The sequence below is a fragment of the Protopterus annectens genome, chromosome 7.part0 (assembly GCF_019279795.1).
Source record: "Protopterus annectens isolate FY-2018-M chromosome 7.part0, PAN1.0, whole genome shotgun sequence".
Lineage (NCBI taxonomy): Eukaryota > Metazoa > Chordata > Ceratodontiformes > Protopteridae > Protopterus > Protopterus annectens.
In genome coordinates, this window is record NC_056739.1 from 1,948,551,731 (window position 1) to 1,948,567,150 (window position 15,420).

General features: G+C 39.6%; 1 protein-coding gene across 1 annotated transcript in view; it reads left to right on the top strand.

The window, feature by feature from the left end:
• Window positions 1-15,420, top strand: part of AKAP13 (A-kinase anchoring protein 13) — a 2,349,678-nt gene that overhangs the window by 1,250,700 nt on the left and 1,083,558 nt on the right. Inside the window, exon 7 of the mRNA XM_044078370.1 lies at window positions 13,778-13,840. Coding sequence (XP_043934305.1) covers window positions 13,778-13,840 — 63 coding nt within the window. The remainder of the gene's footprint in view (window positions 1-13,777; window positions 13,841-15,420) is intronic.

The window sequence follows — 15,420 nt, forward strand, 5'->3', positions numbered from 1 at the left end:
ACCCATTTCTTTTAACATTTATGATGCCATACTTCATTTGCAAAGGAATCTTTCTTTAACTGAACCAGCACACCGATAGTTTGAAATCTTTTTACATTTTCCTGCTGGTGAAACTCTGGAAAGTCAGGTACTAGGGATGATTCACGTAACACCAGCTGTTCAGTGCAGCACAAAGGCCAAAGGGCCAGGATCCTGCAAGCAGGGGGACTTAAAATGTAGAGAGGGATCACAAGTGTTGGCGCAGGCTGGACACACTTAAATGTTAAAACCACCGCATGGGTCCCTCAGAGATCAAATGATATGATGAATCTTTACATAGTTTCTCAGTAAAGTAAAGGTGAGGTCCCTCCTGCAAAATGGCAACAATTATGTTTTTGTAAGTTTTTTTCTTTCTGGGTGTTTTTGCCATTATTTCTGCTGACAGGCAAGCCTCCACTTATCAGTCTTTATCTTGCTTTTTCCCCCTGTATTGGAATATCCAAGTTACATAGGTTGGAGCTGGTGAGAGGGAGCATTCTACTTTCAGCCATGTTGGTTGTTTGTACACTTACCAGCAAACCATGCATGGGGGATGTGCAGCCCATATCACTGTGGGGCCCGCTGTGGCTTCATCATGCAAGTGCACAAACTTCCTCACTAGGGATGTAAAACTGCATCAACAAATCTGCAAGACATACTGGAGGGATGGGTTCCTAACTCAATGTATTCCTAGTCTATGGAATAAAGTGAAACAAAGCACTACCTTGGCTACCTTTAGGACTTGTAGGCAGAAATTTACACCATGGTTATCATGTACAGCCCTGCTGACTTTGGGAGTTGAGGATTTAATAAAGTGCTTGTAAGGGGTTGAAAGGACGTTTAAATGTGTCTTTTGAAAGATATATATGGCAGGACATCTTATGGTCATCTTGATAGCTTGCCTAGTAACGCTTCTATGTTCTGCTCACTTGATGGCTATCATCGAGTGTCCAACTTCAGGTCATCTCTGTGTCTGCTAACCCTCCACTGAGAAATCATGCCAATCTATGGCCTTCTGTGTCTCCTCCATAATGAGCATACTCATCCCCTATACAAGCTCCAACAGGAGCCAAGCCGTGAATTAAACTTGGATCACCTAAGCTGTACTCAAGGTTTTATTCTCTGCCTTCAGAGCTGGTCATTCTTTCTAAGTTAAGTGACTGTAATACCTTCTTACATATGTAAAGTCAGTGAAAGAAGACTGGTTCCTTGTCAACAAAAGGGATCGTTGAGTGCTTTGAGAATGAAAAGGGTGATGCAGTCTGACACCTGCCTAAGCAGCTGGTACAGGTAGGAAAAGTGGTGCCCATTTGTTTCCATGAACCAAATGTGCATTAGTAAAATCAAAATGCACTATTTAGGATTTCTTTACATAGGGTAACTGAACAGACAGTCACATATGTATAAGTTAAGTAGAAAGGAGGGTAGTAGACTTGGAGCTTCTGATTCCAAGGCAGCTGAGTAGTTGTCATATTTCTATTCATTAAAAATCTCAGAATTATTTTCAGTATCATGATCCTTACAAATATATTATGTGGTGCACACAATAAGATGACAACAGAGATTAAGCTGTTGAGCAGGTGACCACATTAGAAGTGAAGGATGAAATAGGCACTTTGAACTCCCCAGCTTTTGGGCTGTATATACAACTCATTCCAAATGTATACAGATCCATGCTGTCTTCTTTTTGATTTGTTGCCATTATCCTTTTAAAAAAATGAAGGAATTTAAAATTGTATCAGCATATGTACACCTCTAATATTTCTGAAACTGTGGTTTGAGCAATCAGGTATGCTTAAGCTAAACTGTCTTGAAGAAACATGTAGTGTAACCAAGGCCGTATTTGAAATATTAACCACTGACTTTTTCCCATTTTCATTTGTTTCAAACCCAGGTTTTAAAGCCCTAATGGAAATGGCTGTGAGATTTTATGCCGGTGTTTCTATCCGGTAATAATACAGGGATGTTTCTTATATCAATGTGTGTAGGTCTGAAGGGTTCGGTGATGATACAGATTCTACATATATTATTAATCTAAGTTTGTTGACTTAAGACTGTGCTGCAGGTGATACGTCTGTCACTGGTCATTTCATAGTATACCTGACCTGTCCTCATCATTGTCTTCCTCACCTTTTAGCACTAATGTTAGTGACGGCAGCAACAGCAGTCTGGAATCTGTCAGAGTTTGTATGCAGTTAGTATTGTGTATAAACTAAAAATACCACTAAGCTGTATGTCTTCTTAACGACCTTGAGGAATATTTTGCAGAAGTTTAAATATTAAGGGTTTGTGACCAGGGTTTATTGCTTATAAAACTGCTGTAAATATCTTAAAATTTAATCAGCTGGGGAACCTAGCTCACAGACCTTTGTACACAGTCTCTTCTTGACAGAGGAAAGAAATAATTAGCCAGGGAGAAAATGTTTTGAACTTAGTGACTGCTGCCAGCCCTCTCCACACCCATTTAGTTATTTCTTGACAGCCAGCTGAAAATTGATTCAGTCTGCACCAGATGATCCGTTATACTGTATGGTGGATGGGAGAAAAGTAGAACTCATTTGAGCAGTATACCATTACCCTGAAAAAGGAGTAAAAAACCTGGTACCCAAATAAGTTAATGAGCCCAAAGGAGCAGTCTGACTAATGTTTCATATCCTTTGCTGCATGATTATTGAATTGTTGTGAGGTGGACCGAGACAAATTTTCTGCTGATATCACTAATCTGAATCCATGTTGACCACATTCAGTTGCACATTCTTCCTGTTGATAGCACCCATGCTGCATGTCTTGATAGCAAACTGTAGAGGACAGTGTAGGCTGATCGTGTTGTGTGTGTGTGTGTATATATATATATATATATATATATATATATATATATATATATATATATATATATATATATATATATATATGTACAGTGCAGACCATCATGTCTTTAATCTATCTTTTCTCAAGCTATGCTTTGAGAATTCTGTAGTGGCTGCTGGAAGCTTTGGAACATTTTTGTTTTGTCACAGATGCTGACGTTACCTGGCACCATGGGATTTTCTGTTACAACAGTTAATCACTCATCTTACTTTTGTTGTTCATTTATTTTTTTATTTGTACAGTAGCAAACATGATAGTGTAGCATTTAAAACAATGGTAGAATTCTTGCTTCCTTTTTAATTATGTCACTCGGTTTCTGTAAGAGCAAAACTTTGCAGTCCACTTTTAAGATGTTTTGTTTCAGTATGTTTCTCTTATATTTGTTTCAGTGATGACATTTAACAGAAGCACTTCTGACTAGTGTTAGTAATCAAGATTTGCAGACTGCATTCTAAGTAGTGTGCAATATGCAAAGACATATGCACATGTAAGAAATAAAAAAATCTGCAGTACTGCATTATTTAAATTGTTGGACTGTGCATGCATGGGGGAGTTAAATTATAGCAGTCTTGGGTACCCTCATGTGGTCAACTGAAGACATTGCAATCTGTTTTTATCAAAAACAAAAATTGTTATAGGTTTTCCTTATTGTACACTGCTTTAATGTTTTTTTTTTATAATGCCATTCATATTGTTTAATTATGATAGCTTACAAACAAAAGGCACACTGCCAAGCCTTTGGTTTACATAGGTATTAATTTATTATCAACTGGAACATTCTACCCAAGTCCAATCATAAAAATACACATCTGTAATACATATATTCCAAATATTGGCAAAAAAAGTCATACAAATGCATTTGTCATCTCACATTAAATTCAGAAATAAAAACCTATATATGTAAGTGAAGGATTTATTTTTTACACAGAAACTGAAGTTGCATTGGTTCATAAGTAAGTACTAGGCCACCTGCCCTTGCTGGCCATTTTAAAGCTAACTAATTTCTCTTTTTGTGCACAAAATAACCTATCCCGTTTGGTTATAGATTGTCCTTATCCATACCTTGGTCGATAATTTTATATTTTGCCTAATAAGAATAACTGGGATCATACCATAGATAATTTCAGGGGACCTATGCATGAGATAAAGCATTTAGGAGCTACCACTGTCAGTTAGTAGTACAGGGGGCAGACCTAAGGTGAATTTTCTGTTTTCCATCCTTAGATCTAAATTACGCTTGAAAATGGGAAGTGATGAGCTTTATTTTATTTGGATGGGAAGTCTGTTCCACAGCAGCAGTATCCTCTGCGAAATATACCTGTCCTGCTAAACCGTTTTGTTGGTATTGCAGAAGAGGTTTAGATCCATAGATTGGGTATATCTGATGCCATTTGAGTTGCTGATGTTAAGTAAATCCTTCAGTAATGGGTTGGACAATGCCTTGTATGCCAGACGTCTTTTGTCTTTGCAATGAATATCACAGATTACATGGTTTTTAGGTATCTTCCTCAGTGTTTTTACTCAGAAAATGTTGCTTCTAAATGTGAAACAAGGGATGTAGCCATTTAGCATGTATACAGAAGTGATTACATTACAAATATTTAAATGGTTAGCTAGCAATATACTAAATATGTTTCACTCTAGACACAATTATATTCCTGGCTGGCTCACTTGTACCCTTATTTACTTTTGATGGTCCTAAGACCCTTTTCAGTTATGGCTCAGGCTTACTCAAATAAGAGCAAGCACAAAGCAGCAAAAATACACACAACAAGTAATGTTACATTTTAGTTATAAAGAGCTGAATTACAACATGCATTGTTGTAATGCTGTAGAATTCTAGCTGACATAGGCAGTAGTAGAATGATGATATTATTGGTTTATTATTAAAATGTTGTGTTGAGACGTACCCATATGAAAACTTCAAACTACAGATGTTCGAAGTATTATCTGGTTAAACATCTCAATGTTCGAAAGTTTATATTAGCGAATGCAGTATGCATTCCCTAATATAAACTTTCGAAGAATTGTACAGAGATCACGGTACAGTGCAGTTACGAAAATTCAGCCCTTTCCTCACTGTAGTGCGATCTTGGAGTTGGAATATATAGTTATGGGGTGTGGGGGTTGCAGGGGGGGCTTGACCCCTGCAAAAACGTGATGTTAGGTATAGGAGGTCACGTAAAGTGAACTCCCATAGCTAACATCAGGTGATGTTTTCGAAAACAATGTTAAATCAGCTGAATTTGTTCAGCTGATTCAACATTTTAACTTGTTCTATATTTTAAATTTCGAGGTTTACTTTCGATATGTGGGTCAGAAATTTATTCTGACCTTCGACATATTGATAGTAAACTGATATTATTTACATGTGGTAACAAGTTTGCAACCAGTCAGTACAATTACCTAACAATTCATTTCAATTAGAAGTAGAGAAATTCTGTATTTCTAAACGGTAACTTTATTCAGCCAAGTCTATATTTTGTGGAATAGCAGTAAAATGATTTTCAGTCATGAATAGAGAATCAGTGTCCTTTCAGAGCAGGTTCTGTTTATGTTTCACATAATAAAGAGTGGCTGTTTTAGATAACAGCAGTCTTTTTTATTTTCCCCATTAAATAAGACCACTAGCATAATCCTACAGATATGTTAGTGATAAAATATGAGCAAGAATATGTGTACTTACAATGTGTTAATGATCAGGAGTATGTGCATATTTTCAGTGTGTTGGTTTACGTTTTGCCTTTGGATCAAATAAATATTTCAAGTTTTTCATCACATAGGCTGTTTTTATTTAATGGGCCATTTTGTAAGATTTACCTATAGACTTGAAAGCTTTTACAAATGTCTTCAGCGACCAGGTATTTTTTGGCTTGTTCTGAAAAGCCAGAAGGGTGGTGGTTGTTTTCTGACGTGATGGAAGCTGATTTGCAGGTCAGGTTTTGGAGCAGACCTTTTTGCTAGTTGCCAAACTGGATAGATGCAATGAGCTGTCAGACCTATCTCTGAGAGGGAATACAAGTTCTCTAATTCTAAGATGTGAGCAGTGTTTAAGGTTAATAACTTTGAAAATCAAAAGGTGTCTATAAATAGGATTAATCGGTAAGGAGCAGGTGGCCAGTGAGTTTTTATGTAGTCTGGGAACAGTCATAGAAATAAATCTACAGATTTTATCGATTACTAATACTATTACTAATATAAATAAATAAATCCATAGATTTTATTGATTGCTGATGCCATTACTACAAAAAACAAAACAAAAAACAGATGAGTTAAAATTGATGGGGCAGCACATATTTTGACTTGGGAAATAAGCCATTTTATGGCTACTGCTTTTATAGATTAAAATGTAAGCAAATTTGAGATGTTCTTTTAGCTGAAATAGTAACTTATTCACAGCCTTTTTTACTTGAATTTTGAAAGAAAGTGTGGGGTCAAGCAGTAGACCAAACCTAGACCAAGATAACAAAGCTGCAACAGAAGGTGCATTTCATAGCTTGTCTGAATAGATTATTTGTAGTAAAAGTCAGCAGTTCAGATCAGAGAGATTAAATATGTTTATGAAACAATATTTTTATGGATAATGTCTATAGTTGTCCACCTAATTACAAGAAGATCCACCTGATATGGATGTAAATACTGTGCAAGTGATGGTCTCTGCCAGCTACCTAGTGGTGGTAAGTCCCACAATCCTAATTTCAGGAACAGAATATGATTGCATTGGAAACAAAATGTAAATGATGAACCATGACCATTTCTAGAAGGTGATGTCCAAATAACTTTGTATTCCAAGAGGGTTGATAGAGTGGACTTTTGACCAATTGAGTAACAGAAATGCTGATGTCAAAGAGTCTTTAGCAGAGGACAACATAAAAACGTAACTAGATTGCTGTACCAGGTCTAGGAATGCTCCAGAAATGATCCAGCGAATATACAAACAAACTGCTATATTAAAAACATAAGGCTCGGAACTATATTGACACTTTTAATAAAATTAATAAAACAACAAATAACTTGTTTTTAATATAATGCTCCAGAAATTATATCCTAAGTGGTGGACAGGTCATCCTTAGATAATAAATTTAGAAAGGTGGGTGGTGAGATTTAATTTGAAAATAAAAAGACTATGGATTTTGCTATGATATTGAAACATATTACTGTTTATAACTAATGCTTTGTAATGTGGCAGTGCTGTATGATGGACTAATCAAGATAAATAAAAGGAGCATTCATGACAAGAATGTGGTGACTGACTGGATTCAAGCGTGCTGATTCACAGATAGTAATACCAGCCTCACATCACTGACTTGTGAACTGAAAAGTAGGCTGAATATTTAACTTTAAATAACTACATTTGCTTATTAATCAGGAAAGGTACATTATAAAATATTTTTTTCTATGCGTATCTATATAGTAGTCTTATACCTTGGTAAAACAGAAAAATAAAAGGGGAAAAGTGTTGCACAGTCACAAGTCAGGAATTCACATTAGGTCTATGGACATAGCAAATATGCAGGCCACTTTTGCTCCAAAAAGATGTGAGTAATGATGCATTCAATAGCAGCACCATTCTTCATGTATGCATCGCTATGTGTGTGTACCCTTTGAGTAAATACCCAAAATAATCTGAGTAGAAAGACTGTGGTATTGGTACAGAACCTTAATCATGTATTGCTTAACAATGAAACCCCCAGGGCTCTAGATGTTCATCGTGTTTCACTCTTGCAGTCATTACTCTTGGGTTATCCTGCTGGCAGGCTACCATCAGTCGGCCAGAATTCCAAAGTCTAGGTCCAGCGTCGGTTGTTGTCACCTCTTCCCTGACGTCAGAGCGCCAGGGGTATAAAGGATGCAGCCAACGCCGTTTTCTTCATTCTTTCTTGCTGCGCAGTGCCCGAAGCAAAAGCAGTTCGCAAGTGCCAGTCTACTCCTGAGATTTTCAAATCCGAATTTCAGAACCGAAGTCTTCATTAAAGCTAAGTACCCCATTGGGGAAACTTTTTTCTTGCTCCAGACCGATGTCAGAAAAAGTTAACAATTGTATTTCTTGTGGGAAGCAAATACCTCATAAGGATTTTCACTCTTACTGTATTCCTTGCCTAGGCCCTGATCACAACATTGCCAGCTGTCACTTTTCTGCTAGATTTAACCAATGCACTATCAAGCGTCGGTTCGATTTTGCATTTCATTACTTTGACCGAAGATTTAATTATATAATACCGTCGGACCAGCCGACAACTGGAGTTTACAAAAAAACGCAAGGAAAAGGACAAGGATAGGCATCCGAGGTCCAAAACCGACGATGAAGCCTCTACTAGGTTCTCAGTGAGGCGCTTTCGCAGCCCCTGGCACCTACTGCCTCAGAGCCACAGCCCACTACCGACTCCCACGTGGAGCCGACTGGGCCTCTGGATACTCAAGGTATTGGGCACTCGGAAATCATTCCCTCAGATGGGTCCAGAGCCGCTGAGCAGGCATCGGCTTCTGAGGGTGTCTTCAGACCTACACAACTATATATTAAGCAATCCTCAGCTTCAAAGACAAAGACTAAAGCAGCTCTAAAGACAAAGAAACAAGTACAGCATTCTCCTACTCAGACTTCCATGCCTAAAAAACAGATGCTCAAAATGGCCGAAGACCTAATTACTTTGATCATGGGCTCCTGTCCCCCTCCTGTTAAGAGGCCTAGGCAAGAGACAGAGTATGATTCTTCTGATCTATTTCCTGTGATTCCTCTTCTGAACAGGATTACTCCATGCTTCCCTATGAGGATTCTGATGCTGAAGAATCCATTCCTTCAGCCTCTCCTCCTGAGGATTATTCTTTTGGGGAAACCCTGCATACTATGAGGGAGCATTTCCACTGGGAGAGCCAAGATTATTCTGAATCTAAGAAAAGGCTCAGAGATTTTCTGCTTCTTCCTCAGCATAGACCCCTTGCTATTCCACCTGTTCTAGACATTGTAGACGATGTATTTTCAGAGTCCGGCTTGTCCCCTGACTCTTTACCCCCTGCATCTGCTAAGCCAGTCAGATACTACAGGGTCCCAGATTCTCATAAATTCCTATATAAAAACCCCGCTGCTGACCCAGAAACTATATCTCAGGGTCCCAAGGGAGTTAAAGCTTCCACTGTAAAAAAACCTGTCCCCTCTTATAGGGATTCTAGGGCTGTAGACAGATGGGGGAAAAAAGTCTACACTTCTGCTACCCTGGCTGTAAGAGCTTTAAATTGTCAGTTTCATATGCTTAAATATCAGCAATATTTAATGTCACTGCTTAAACAGAAAATGTTGACAAATACTGAATGTTCAGAGAACAAGGAATTACAGGATTTATTGCATGCAACTGAACAAGTGGGAAAGCATACTTTGCAATGTGGTTATGATTCACTGGAGGACTCTTGCAGGGTCGCTGTTACAGGTTCTGTTATTAGAAGGCATGCTTGGTTAAAGGAACAGAGTCTGCCTGATCATGTTAAAGCAAAATTATTAGCTGCACCATTACAGCATGATACTTTGTTTGGTACTAAAGCAGAAGAGATGTTGAAAAAAATGGAGGATAAAGCAAAATCCATGCAGACAGTCAAGGATTTCTTACAGGTACTGCCACCCAGGTTTAGCAGGAACTGGCCTTCTAAAAATTGGTTCTTTCCAGTGTCAGACAGACCACAAAGAGGCAGATACAGGCATCCCAGAAGCAAATCCCAGCCCCAAGGCTCATACAGGCCTAAACAATGGGGCGCTCCTAATTCCAAAAGCGGAGAAGACAAATCACAACCTTACAGGAAACAGTCCCAATGACTTTCCTCTACCAGTTCCAAGCAGTTTTCTTTTGACAGCCCCCTTAGGGGGTAAACTAGCACTTTTTTCATCAAATTGGCAAATGGTTACCCAAGACAAATGGGTCCTGAACATAGTGTCCCAAGGCCACAGGTTCCATTTTCACACTCTACCAAGGTCAAAAGGTATGCCAGACCTGCCACACAATCAATGGGCAGAGGCACAAAAGCAAATTACAGCCCTCATGGATATGAGGGCCATTCAGCAAGTACCACAACAAGAGCAGGGGCAAGGATTTTAATCCAGACTTTTCCTAGTAACCAGGAAGGACAAAACCTGGAGACCAATACTGGACCTGTCTATACTAAATACGTTTCTAGAAGTTCCAAAATTCAAGATGTTGACTCTATAGCAGCTACTGCCCATGCTGGGGAAGAGGGCTTGGCTCGTAACTTTGGACCTAAAAGAGGCATACCTGCATGTCCCAATCAGACAATCTTGCAGAAGATACCTCAGATTCATATCTGGCTCAATGCATTACCAATTCTCTGCGCTGCCCTTTGGCTTATCTACTGCGTCCAGGGTCTTCACAAAATGCCTGGCAGCAGTAATTGCGTTTTGCAGACAAAAACGAATTCAAATATATCCCTACTTGGAAGACTGCCTAATTCAAGCAGTGAACAAAGACACTCTTCTAAAGCATCTGGCGTTTGTAAAAAGATTACTAATTGGCCTAGGGTACACAGTAAACAAAAACAAATCAAAACTAGTGCCCTCTCAAGAGATAATATTCCTGGGTGCAAGCTTAAATACAACTGCCCAGATGGCTTATCTCACGCCAGACAAGCAAAAGCAACTGACTACTTACTTCAAGAAATTGGCAACAAAAACCCACTTATCTGCAAGGAAAATCCTGCAGGCCTTGGGTTTCATGGCATCCTGCATTCTACTAATTCCATATGCCAGACTGCATATAAGGAAACTTCAATGGTATCTGAAAAGTGTTTGGACTCAGCATTGCCACAGCCTGGAGACAGTAATTGCACTCATTCCCTGCCTACAACAGGAGTTTCAATGGTGGGCAGAAGCCTGTCACCACAGCTAGGGTCTGCCATTCAGTTTACCCACAGCCAGACAGACACTGACAACGGATGCATCAGATTATGCCTAGGGGGCCCATATGGCAGGAAAATGTTTTCAGGGCACATGGCCTGCAAACCAAATGCATCTTCACATCAATCAAAAAGAGATGCCAGCTGTTCAAAATGCCCTGACAGCTTTCAACGACCTGCTTCATCCAGGACAGTTACTGATAAAGAAAGACAACACTACGGTCATGTGGTACATAAACAAGCAGGGAGGTACACATTCCTACCCCCTCTGCAGACAAGCAATGACCTTATGGGACACAGCATTGGCTTTTCAAGTTCACCTGCAAGCACAATTCCTGCCAGGAAAAACAAATACTCTGGCAGATGGACTAAGCAGAAACCTCATGGATCCCCACGAATGGAAACTGGATCCACAAGTCTTCAGCATGATAATAAGGAAATGGGGATGCCCAGACATAGATCTATTTGCCTCCCCTCACAACTGTCAATTGCAGAGATTTTGCACAAGGATTTATCACAAGCAAGCATGGAAAGTGGACGCCCTATCATTCAGCTGGAAAAATCTAACAGCATATGCTTTTCCCCCACTGCCTCTCCTTCCCAGAGTACTCCTAAAGGTCAGACAAGAGAAGCCAAAAATGATACTGATTGCACTGGACTGACCACGCCAGCATTGGTACCCAATCCTAAAGAGCTTGTCTCAAGGTCCATCATGGATATTGCCTCAAACTTCTCACTTGCTGACCCAACAAAACAATCGTATCCTGCACAGCCAACTCAGAACCTTAAATTTGGCAGTATGGCAGATAATGTAGCCATTCAGAGCACTCCTCTTTCAAAAGCTGTTATGGATGTTATCTTGGAGGCCAGGAGGCCCAGTACCAGAAAATCTTAGGCAGAAAAATGGAAGAGATTCTGTGCTTGGAACCAGGAGCAAGGCATTGACACGTCTGTACCAAATATACCTCAGATTTTACAATACCTAACTGAGATGCTGAACAAAGGCCTTTCTTTCTCATCAATTAAGATTCATGCCTCTGCCATTTCAGCCCATTACAATATGGAACCACCTATCTTTTCTCATCCTTTAATAAGGCAGTACCTCAGAGGGGCCAAAAACATTAGGCCTCCAAGGAGAGCACCAATTCCGGCCTGAGACCTCAATTATGTTTTGGAAAAACTCACACTGCCTCCTTTCGAGCCAGCATCAACAGCAGATATAAAATTCTTATCCTGGAAAACAGCTCTGCTCCTAGCAATAACCTCTGCAAGGCGAGTCTTGGAGTTACAAGCACGCATGGCTGTGGAACCTTTCATCATTTTTCATTCAGACAGGGTTTCTCTGAGGACAAACCCTACATTTATGCCTAAGGTGGTGTCCAGTGTGGCCCTCAACCAAACCATTCACTTGCCTACCTTTTACCCAAATCCACAGAACAAGGGTGAGAAAATGCTGCATTCTTTGGACATACACAGGCAGTTACGCTTCTACTTGGACAGAACTAGAGCTTTCAGAAAGACTGAGCAACCTTTAGTGTCATATGCTGCAGGATCACAAGGAAAGGCTATCTCAAAACAGACTATTTCTAAATGGATAGGCAATTGCATCCATTTGTGCTATTTTCAACATGGCAAATCAGTGCCTAAGGGCATTAGGCCTCATTCCACCAGAGCAGCAGCCACTTCAGCAGCCTTCCTCAGAGTAGTACCAACCAAAGATATTTTAGAGGCTGCAACTTGGAGTTCAGTGCACACCTTTACAAAGCACTACCACTTGCCTCTCTACTCTGAGTCCAGAGCAGGCTTTGCCACTGCAGTTCTGCAGGGCCTCATAGCCTCTCCTAATCCTATTTAGTCCAGCCACCCATCCTCAGCTTTGGGATTCTACCCAAATGTAATGACTGCAACAGTGAAACACGATGAACATAGTACAGTTGTGTACCTACCATAAATGTAGATGTTTGAGTTTATTCACTGTTGCAGTCCAGGTTACCCACCCACCATCCCCCTTCTCTTTGCTGGGACTTATCTGCACTTCTCTATCCTATACAACCTTTTTGGTGTATTTGCTTGTAAATGAAGGAAATTTTATTTTTGTGAATGCATTTCTTATTGGCATATTTTTCAGCCTGCCAATTTGGGGCACCTGACATCTGGGGCAAGAAAAACTGAAGAAAATGGCGTCGGCTGCATCTTTTATACCCCTGGCGCTCTGACGTCAGGGAAGAGGTGACAGCAACAGACGCCAGACTTAGACTTTGGAATTCTGGCCGACTGAGGGTAGCCTGCCAGCAGGATAACCCAAGAGTAATGACTGCAACAGTGAATACTCTCGAACATCTACATTTATGGTAGGTACACAACTGTACTTTCTTTTTTAATGCTATTAGCAGGAGATTTTGCTGGGTTTGTTTAACACGTGACATCTTGAAAGTTACTGCATAAACAGTCAGATTGAATGTTTCATCTGATAAGTTAAGTATGTTTCTGCATGCACTGCAGGTTCATGTCTGACCCTCTCCTAAGTGCTGAGCTCAATGTGATAGTGGTTCTTCATAGATAAAAGACACATTTGCAGTGTTAGTCATGGAGTAAGTTGCCTTTACTGTCTCTGTATCTCTAGGTGCTTCTATTGTGTAAGGAGACCTAAGTGATGTCTGCCTAAGCTGCAGTTTAAAACAAATCTTCCTCTCTAATGGTTCGGTACCCCTGGCTTATATGTAAACTTGGGTTACCATCACCATTGGTAAAAACAACAAATGCTAGGCCTCTGCTGTGGTTTGTAGCTTTCTGAAAACAAAAAAAAGTTTCTGCATAACTGTACAGTATTACAAGGCAACTTTAAAAATAGCTCCAGCTTTGGCAATTATTAAGTCTGCTGTTTGCAAAGGATATGTATGTATTTATTTTAAAAGAGCTACATATTATTAGTGTTTGAAATGAAAACTGAGCATTAGTTTAACTATTTTCATTATTTTTGTATTCTGTTTATCCACAGTAACAGCTGGTGTCCTTCTAACCTACCGCGCACTTCCTCAGATGCAGAATTTAAGTACAGAAGGTATAGTATAATTACAGTATGTAACTAAGCAGTATATATGCTGCACTAAGCTTGTTTAGCCGTGTTGAGTCCTTTTCAGGAAGCAGATAAGTATGCTTGCAGTTTTTGGGCTAAGATTTAGTATGGTATGTTGCAATGAAAATTTCTTAGCATAATATTTGTATAATCCAAATGTAATGTACATGAATGAAACTATACTGAACTGTTAAATTCTTTGTTACTTTTAGAGTCACAGTCTTGTATGTCTGTACACCGTTCAACTAACAAGGATTTTCTGGAAATAAACTCAGTTTAGTTCATATTTAATATTTTCAAACTAATGCAGTAAAAAGTGTCTCAGATTTTTGCTGTGAAAATTCTCATGTCAAGAGACTAAGTTAATGCCTGTAAGGCCTGAATTTTGTTTGGCACACTGCTATTGTGCTGTCTTTTTTTTAGACTGAACTTTGATTCAGCAGTGGCTTAAGGCAGTGATCCGAGCTGCTAGTGAGTTATATTGTAGACCTTGGTTTGATTCCTGATCTCATTATACATTGTGTGGTTCCCAGCAATAAACCTCCTTGCTCACTCCTAAAAACAGATACCTGTATCCTGGGTGGATAAAACATTTTTGATACACAATTATCTCACTGAATTTTTTTTTTAATCTTTCATATTTATACCTGCCAGATTCATTCTTTAATGTGTTCTTCTGCCTTAACACTTTGTAAGTTCCCTAAAGGACAATTTCTACAGTGTCTGTGTAACATTGTCCACAGTGAGCTCTTACAACCAGCCCACTGCAGACAGAGTATTGGTAAAACTTTTGTAAAAATGCACCACATAGTTCTATAGTTCCTTAATTTTTTTAGTCTCTTTGCTGCACTGCCACTGGGAAAGTGCAGTGCTTGTCACAATTATTAAAGTAATGTCTGCTACCCAAATCACCAGTTTTTGGCTAGCGGCTTGGGTGCTAGGGGATCGGGATGAGGAATGGTAGAAGTAACCAGCCACTTTGCTCATCCTTTAGGAAGAAGATGGTGCAGTCTGCTGTAGTACTGACACCTACATCACATGCAGCATATGAGCCATGCTGATGGACTCATTGTGATGTAGTACTCCACATAAAGGCAGAGAGTTCAGCATATATGGAGGCAGACAACACGTGGCTAAGCTTTTACAGAAGTCACAGCTTCTGCAAGAGAAGAAAGTTTGGCTCATAAAACAAGCAAAAATAAAAAAGTCCACTCTGGAATGTGTGATAACACCACTCTTGGCTTCCGACTGTGGCCCGCCAAGGAAATGAACAAGTCAGTAGACTCTTGTCCCAAAGGAATGAATGGGCCTTTCGGTCACCTGTTATGATGTGGTTCAGCCTCCACTCCAATAGGGAACATTTAGGCCTGGCAGTTACCCAAGAGAGCAACACATGTAGCTGAGATGGAGACTTGATGATCATGTTGGGTCGGAAGTCTGTAAAATGTTTTAGACCTTTTTTTCATGTTGTTACTTTTAGATGTGTTAAAATTTAATTTTCTTGATGTTGGATTTGGTTACTGTAGTTAAAGCATTCAGGGTTGTGGATCATGTAGAATTCAGGT